Source organism: Marmota monax, unplaced genomic scaffold (assembly GCF_021218885.2).
Source record: "Marmota monax isolate L192 unplaced genomic scaffold, Marmota_monax_Labrador192_F-V1.1 WCK01_AAM20220418_F8-fsc00005, whole genome shotgun sequence".
In the NCBI taxonomy this organism is placed as follows: Eukaryota; Metazoa; Chordata; class Mammalia; order Rodentia; family Sciuridae; genus Marmota; species Marmota monax.
Genome location: NW_026692254.1, coordinates 2327911 through 2336038, shown reverse-complemented (window position 1 = coordinate 2336038; position 8128 = coordinate 2327911). Strand labels below are relative to the sequence as shown.

General features: G+C 34.3%; 1 protein-coding gene across 3 annotated transcripts in view; it reads left to right on the top strand.

Moving 5' to 3' along the window:
• Kif16b (kinesin family member 16B) overlaps positions 1 to 8128 on the top strand; it is a 304004-nt gene that overhangs the window by 212758 nt on the left and 83118 nt on the right. For all 3 annotated transcript variants that reach the window (XM_046434441.2, XM_046434424.2, XM_046434431.2), the window contains one exon: positions 7013 to 7135. In XM_046434441.2, coding sequence (XP_046290397.1) covers positions 7013 to 7135 — 123 coding nt within the window. The remainder of the gene's footprint in view (positions 1 to 7012; positions 7136 to 8128) is intronic.

The window sequence follows — 8128 nt, the reverse complement described above, 5'->3', positions numbered from 1 at the left end:
TTCTCCTAGGATGCGACGTCACCAGCTTCCCCCTGAGTCAAAGAATCTTCTTTGCTGCATGTAGGAAAATTGACTGATTCTAAAATAAAGAATGTCATAGATATTTAAAAGCTCCCATAAACAATGGGGTGTAATGTGGTATAGCTCATATTTACATGTCTAGTATGAAACTAAAGATATTAAAAATATAGCCACTTTCAAATCAAGAATAAATTTCAGAGACATTTATGTTCCTTTACTTTCCTGTTCGTTATAAAGATAGTTTAGTAGGATATCAAGAACCTTTTACACTGTTTTCTGAGAATTCTACATTTCTCATGAAATTAACTTCTTAAAATAATTTTTTAAAGTTACACTGCAGCAATGATTTGATGGAAATTCATACTTTTAAATTTTTTTCCATATTATAATTTCGCTCAAATATCTTCAGATCTCTGCCTTATATTTCAGCTGTTCATTTTTGATGGAGTTGGTTTCTGTATACTTGTTAATATTTAGTTCATAGGAAATCAGTGAAATTGAGCTAAACTGTAGTCAAGGATGATAGCAGAGGCTCTGGCAATTTTTCTGGTCTTCAGCATGCTGAGTAATGACAACAGGAATATCTCCTCAGCAAGGAATATGCTGCACTTCCTCATCTAATCCTGATGGGTTCTAGTGACCAGTCTAGCTAGAACCATTCATTGAGGTACACATGCTGGTGCTGGTGTGTAAAGGGCTGTCCTGGATTGAAGTTAGTAGATCTGGTCATTCCCATTAACTGATCCTTATTCAATTAATATGCCCAGTGAAATTGTCCAAGGCAGGTTTTTTTGTTTTTGTTTTTTGGGTGGTGGTAGGGTTATAGACAACGTATGAGCCAGAGCCTTAGGCTACTGTCTTTTCATTAGGGATTGATTTCACAACATGCATTTTTAGAGAACTTTTCCATTCATAAAATGCCCATGTAGTAACCAGACCATCAGTTGCAGCTTTAGCCCATTTTGGAAATTCACTTATAAAAAGAGAAAGTTGAGGTAGCAAATTCTATGTTTAGAGTAAAATCTATCTAGAATGGAAACATTAAATCTTCATTTATAACTTAATGGAGTTGAGGGAAACTGAAGGTCTTAGAAATTGCAAATGTTTTGCAAAAGTCATTTTGTATTCAATGTGAATACACATTTTCCATGTGACATATAGTTGGTGCCTTTTTTTTTTCTTTGTACCAGAGATTGAACCCAGGGGCACTTAACCCCTGAGCCACATCCCCAGCTTTTTTTATATTTTATGTTTTATTTACAGACAGGGTCTCATTAAGTTGCTTAGGGCCTCACTGAGTTGCTGAGGCTGACTTTGAACTTGCAAGCCTCCTGTCTCAGCTTTCTGAGCCTCTGGGATTAAAGGCTTGTAATGTGGTGCCTAGCTTGATTCATGCTTCTTAAGTAGAAGATGGTAATGTTTAATTGCATATTCTAGAGGTGAACATAGGAATTTGGAAAGTAAAGTTTAAGTTTCCATTGCAGCTCACAAACTATGCCTCTGAAGTTTTGTCTGCAACTGTTAATTAGTAAAATTTACAATATTTAGATAACAGTGTACATATTTTATCACTCTCCTATTTTCCCCACCAAAGTTTTATAATCTTGATATTATTGTCAGTTGACTTGTCAGAATCTGCCTCCAACTGTAAGTCCCATAGAGCAGGACACCCATCTTGTTCATGGTTGGATCTGTGTCATGCCCTTGGATTTTGATAAATATCATGCTTCTTAACGTAGATAAGGAACTGAAGTACAGAGGGGTCAATGACTCTTCTTCCCAGTCCAAATCTCAGAACTAGGATTGTATTCTAAGGACATTCTCCTACTTTAAAAATATATTATTAAGCAAGACATAGAAGGGATCCAGGGATTAAGAAGCAGAGCAAAAACTTCCTGGCTAAACCATGGCATTTGTAGGTCAAAGACATTTTTTAACATTAAATGTGTTCCTATAAATAAAACCACTAAATTATTTCTCTCCCTTTTTTATCTTTAAATACATAAACATGTGCCATGTTTCAAGAAAAACCTATGCTTAAAGTAATTTGGAAATGCATTGAAGTTGAATGGAAAGGACTTTAACAATGCTCATATCAAGAAACCCTTTAATAATTTATACTTTGGTCTTCAACCACCATTTTGATCAGTAGTGGTTCTTATGGGTGACTAGCCACTGGGAAAAATATTAAGATGCTCTAAAAGACTTTGGTAACTTCACATCATGCCAAAATGTTTACACCATTAGTTTGATTGAAATCAACACTCTGAACCAAATTGTCCATCTTATGCAGATAGAGGTCTGAGCTTTCACAGCTGTAGCTAGGTGGGGCCTTCCATGTTAACACTTGTCTGGGGACTCAGGGCTCTTTTCTTCCTGGGAGAAAGAGGGCTGATTACCCACTGTTTTCTTTTTACTGCATAATCATAGAGCGATTGTACAGCTTCTTAAATTCTCTGTGTCTGAATTATTTGTTATTTCTATTTTAAAATTTCATATTGCAGAAGAGCAGTTTTGTGACAAAAATGGGCTCTGGTTGAAACAAGTTCAAATCTTGGCACTTACCTTCATCAGGTGACCTCACCATGCAGTCTTGGGCTTCTCATTTAATAAATAAGGGTAATAGCCATTAGTACCTCACAGGAAGATCATGAGGATTAAATAAGCTGGTACATATAAACTTTAGTTTATGGGCACAGTAATTGTTCCATAACAGTCAACTATATGATTTTAATTATTTTATTACTGATACTGCTTCAGAAACATATTTTCTTATATTTTATAAAGCCCCAGGTTAGTGCAAGAAATGAGGGTTGTTTAGAGATTTCTTCCTGTTCACATTCAAGAGAACTCATTTTGAAGATTTATTTTTTTATAATGTTTCTTCCTCAGACCCTTCTGACTTCTCACCACCCAGACCATAAATATTTACCATCAAAGTAGAATGGAGATCACTAAAGTAGACAAAGGGGAAGGGAGAGAAAGGGGAAAAATGGGGAAATAAAATGTACCAAAATCATAATATACCAATAGAATACACACACATGTGTGTGTGTGTTTGAGTGTATAGAAGAAAAGTAGAGGGAGGAGAACTGAGAAGGGGAGGAAGGAAGAACTGGGGGATGTCTTACAGAAATTATGTGCATATATGAATATATTTACAACAGTCCCACCACTATGTATAATTATAATGTACCAATTAAAGCATTTACAAAGATGGTCATCAAAGCATGATTTATAAAATCAAATGGTAGTTAGTTAAATGACCAATATGTAATTAAAAATAAAAAGCAGATGGTTAATCAAAAGACGAGAGGAGTTGAAAAATGGGATTGAGGGAAAGGTAGGAGAGATGGGATAAGGGAAAAAAAAACTACACAATGAATCCGACCTAACTTTCCTATGTACTTATATGAATATACTATAGTGAATCTTACCATTATGCATATCCACAAGACACTAATTTTTATAAAAAAATTAAGTAAATTGCAGAATGTCAGTCAAGCAGAGGAAAGGAACAGCAGGAGAGGAAGGGGAGGATAAGGGTAAGTACTGAGGACTGAATTGGAGCAAATTATATTCCATGTATTTATGATTATGTCAAAATGAATCCTAATGTTATACTAATATCAACCAATAAAGAAATTAAAAGAAAAAATTATATACATAAAAAAGTAGATGGTTAAACATGTACTTGTTAAACAAAACAATTTGTCAAGGGAGTTTTCTATTTCATCTTCAATTCTTTGCTGGATAAAGCAATATTGGTTGGCAGTCTTTCAGAGCTTGGCATATATTATTCCAAACCTTCCTGCCTCTTAAATCCTGGGCTAAGAGGTTAGCAATGAATGATTCATATTGCTTTGCCTGTGAATGTGACCTGCCATTTTTCTCTTGCAGCTCTTAAAATTCTATCCTTGTTTTGTATATCAGATATTTTAATTATAAGGTATTTTGGAGAGGATTTTTTGATCTTGTCATTTGAGATTCTTAATACATCATGAGTTTAGATGTCTATCTCATTCACAAGGTTTAAAAATTTTTCTGATATTATTTCACTGAAAAGATTATGCATGCTCTTAGTTTATTTCTCACTTCCTTCCTCGATGCCAGTGATCCTGAGATTCAGTCTCTTCATGTTGTCCCATATTTCCTGAGTATTCTGGTCATGGTTTCTTATTTTTATTGCTTACTTGAGTTTTAAGATTGCATACCTTGACGTTAAGGCCTAAAAAATCTGTCTTTTCCATGGTCTAATGTGATACTTTCCATTGAAGTTTTTATTTTTATTTATTGATTCTTTTATTTCCAGGATATCTAGTGTTTTTTTCATAATATCTATTTCTTTATTGAAATGATCTTCTACTTCCTGTATTTTCTGTTAGTTCACTTCTTATATTTTCTTGTACTCCCTTGATCATTTTAACCATCAGCATTTTGAATTCTTTGACATTTCTTCCCCTTTGATATTTAAGGATTCAATTGTTGAGGAGTTACACATTTGGGGGGGCATTTTATTTATTTGCTTTTTTAGGTTTCCTATATTTCATCTTTCTCCCACTGTTGACTATGAGACTTTTTAATAGGCTGCTTTCACTATAGTTCCATTCACAATAGCCTCAATGAATGAGTGAGTGAGTGAGTGAATGAATGAATATACACATACATACATATACACACACACATACTTGGGAATAAATCTAACCAAGGAGGTAAAAGATCTCTACAATGAATATTATAGAATGCTGAAGAAAGAAATTGAAGAAGACATTAGAAGATGGAAATACCTACCATTTCTTGAATAGGCAGAATTAATGTTGTGAAAATGGCTGTATTACCAAAAGCAGTTTACAGATTCAATGCAATCTTCATAAAAATAGCAGTAACATTTTTCATGGAACTGGAAAAATAATTCTAAATTTATATGGAAGAATAAAAGACCCAGAACAGCTTAAGCAATTCTGAGCACTAATAGTTAGACTGGAGACATCACAATACCTGATCCTCAAATTATAGCATAGAACTATAGTTATAAAAACATCATGGTGTTGACATCAAAACAGATATGAAGAACAGTGCAATAGAATAAAAGACAGACAATTGCACATAGGTATAGTCATCTTATCCTTGGGAAAGGTGCCAAAAACATACATTGGAGAAAAAATAGCATTTTTAACAATTGGTGTGGAGAAAACTGGATATGCATATGTGGAAAAATGAAACTAGATCTCTGTCTCTCACCCTGCTCAAAATCAAAGTGGATCAAATACCTATGAGTTATACCAGAAACACAGCAGCTGTATAAGAAAACATAGGGTCAACAATCAACGTAGTGGCACAGGGACCAACTTCCTTAATAAGAATTCTAATGCTTATGAAATAAAGAATCAGTAAGTGAGATGGCTTCAAATTTTTAAAATTTCTGAAAGAGCCTCTCGGATGGAAGAAAAATCTTTGCCAGCTACTTTTCCAAAAAAAGATTAACATCCAAAATATATATGTGAATAGAAATCAACATTAAAAATAATCAAAAAATGGGCAAATGAACTAAACAGATATTTCTCAGAAGAAGAAATGCAAATGGCCAACAAATATATGATAAATGTTCAACATCCTTAGCAATCAGGGAAATGCAAATCGAAAATACAGAGGTTCCATCTCATTCCAGGTATGGCTGTCATCAGAAGTATAAATAATTAATTCTGGTGAGGATGTGGGGCAAAAGGTTCACTTATATGTTGTTGGTGGGATTGCAAATTACTACATCTACTTTGGAAAGCTGTATGGAGATTCTTCAGAAGACTAGGAATTGACCCACTATATGATCCAGCTATTGCTCTCCTTTGTATTTATTCAAAAGAATTAAAATCAGCAGATTATTATGATGCCTGAATATAAATGTTTGTATCAGCACAATCTATAGTAAGCAATTTATGAAATCAAGCTAAGTTTTCTTCAATAGATAATTGGATAAAGAAAATGTGGTATATGTGCACAATGGAGTTTTACTCATTCATAATGAAAAATGAAATTATGTCACTTACTGGTAAATGATTGGAACTAAAGAACATCATGCTGAATGAAATAAGCCAAGATTCAGAAGTCAAGATTTGAATATTTTTTCTTATATGTGGAAACTAGAGGTAAGTAAGGAATTAACAAAAAAAGAGATACATCATAAAAATAGAAGGGAGAACAGTGTAGTAGAGGAAGAAGAAAGAAGGGAAGGGAGGAGGGATGAGAAAGAGAAGGCACAGCAGAATGAAATTAATCAAATGATGCCCTGTCTATGTATGAACATATCACAATGGATTTTACCTTTATGTATAACTATAGTGCAGCAATTTAAAATATAATAGAATTTAGGTTAAAAAACAGTTTTTAAAAGACCAATTTAAAATTTCAAAAAAAAAAATTAACATTTTGTCAAAGCCAAGTCAGTTATTTATCAAATGAAGCTTAAAGAAAATACTTGGGGTTAATTTCATTGTGTTTTAAAAGCTTTCCACACTTCGGTACCTTATAAAAATGGCTAGAAGTTAAAGATAAAATAAATTTGAATAAAATCTCCAGCTTTTGAGGCTTTAAATACAGCAGTTTGATAGTGAAGAAAAAAAGTTTGTCAGATAATCAAAACTTTTAAGAAAAGAATCTGGTGTATACCGATTTTTTTTTTTAAAGTCGGGATATATAATCTGTTCCTGTTTTCACTTGTTCTTATAAATTGGAAGTAACTTCAAAGACAAACAACATTTTGAAGTGCTTTTGCCCTAACTTCTTGGAATGGTATACCTAAAAAAATGGTCTTTTGTTACAAGAGAGGCTTTGCATTTCTCTTTCAAAGGAAACCATCCCTTTTCTAAATAAACTACTGGTTTGATGCTCTTTTCTCTACTTGAAACACATTTTCTCCCTCCTGCCCAAGCAGGGTATTTGCAGCAGAGTGATGTTGGTTTCTCTTTGTTCTCTCTATCTGATGTTTCTTTGATAGCGAATGGTTTCCCGCTCTTTGGGAGCAAATCCAGATGACCTCAAGGACCCAATTAAGATTAGTATTCCACGCTATGTCCTCTGTGGGCAAGGAAAGGATGAGCACTTCGAGTTTGAGGTCAAGGTAAGTGTCCCTTCTCTACTCTTCTGGAGGAATGGAGGTCGGAAGCTGTACAATGCTTTCTCTGTCTTTTTTTGTAAAATGAAGCTCATGTAAATATCTTGTTTTGTAAGATATTAGTCACACCCTTTAAACCAGTCTGAGAAACTCTATAGATTGTGCCATAAGGAGATAAGGTTTCCTATAGAAGATCATATCAGTGGGGCATCACATAGACAAGGGAGTTTCTGCCTCCTACCTGTCTCATATTAGGATGATCGCTCATTCCAGGGTACCCAGGACTTCCCTGGTATCAGCCCTGAAAGTTCTATACTCTTAAGAGACTCCACAGTTCTGGGCAAACCAGGACAGTCACACTACCCATGGGCTTATTATAGGAATAATAATATTTAGATTACAGGGCTATCAGTACATGTAAAATGTTGGGTCTGGTGACTGGTATATAATAAACCACAAATTATAGCTATTGTCATTATTACTGCTCCTATTTTTATTGTTGTTTCCTGATTTTAATTAAGAGGTGTTACCAATCTATCTCAGGTGTGCTTTGATTTATATTTTTAAAGAAGAGATGTGCCTGTTTCCTTACATCATGCTTTCCAAAATAATGACTTCATCTTATTTCTAATTTATTTCCATTGACTCATAACACTTCATTAATTGTTGCTGGCTACCATCCCCTCCTCAGTGAATTAAAGATAAATCACACTTCTTCATTTTCAAGGATAAACAAAGGTATCAATATAATGAAGTCCCCTAGGGTCACTGATGTATTGATACATAAGGATGTCCTTGGAGGTAGTTTTGTTCAGGTAAACAGCAGAATCGGAATGTGGTCACCAAGTTCTGTAGAGCCTGATTCTGCCACTGTTTGCCGAGTGACCCTCAGTCTTTTTACCCCTCTGAGACTCAGTTTTCTCATGGATAAAATGAGGAAACTGGACATCACTAGTGGTCTCCAATCATATCTTACCTTTCTTTAGAGAATATCCTAAG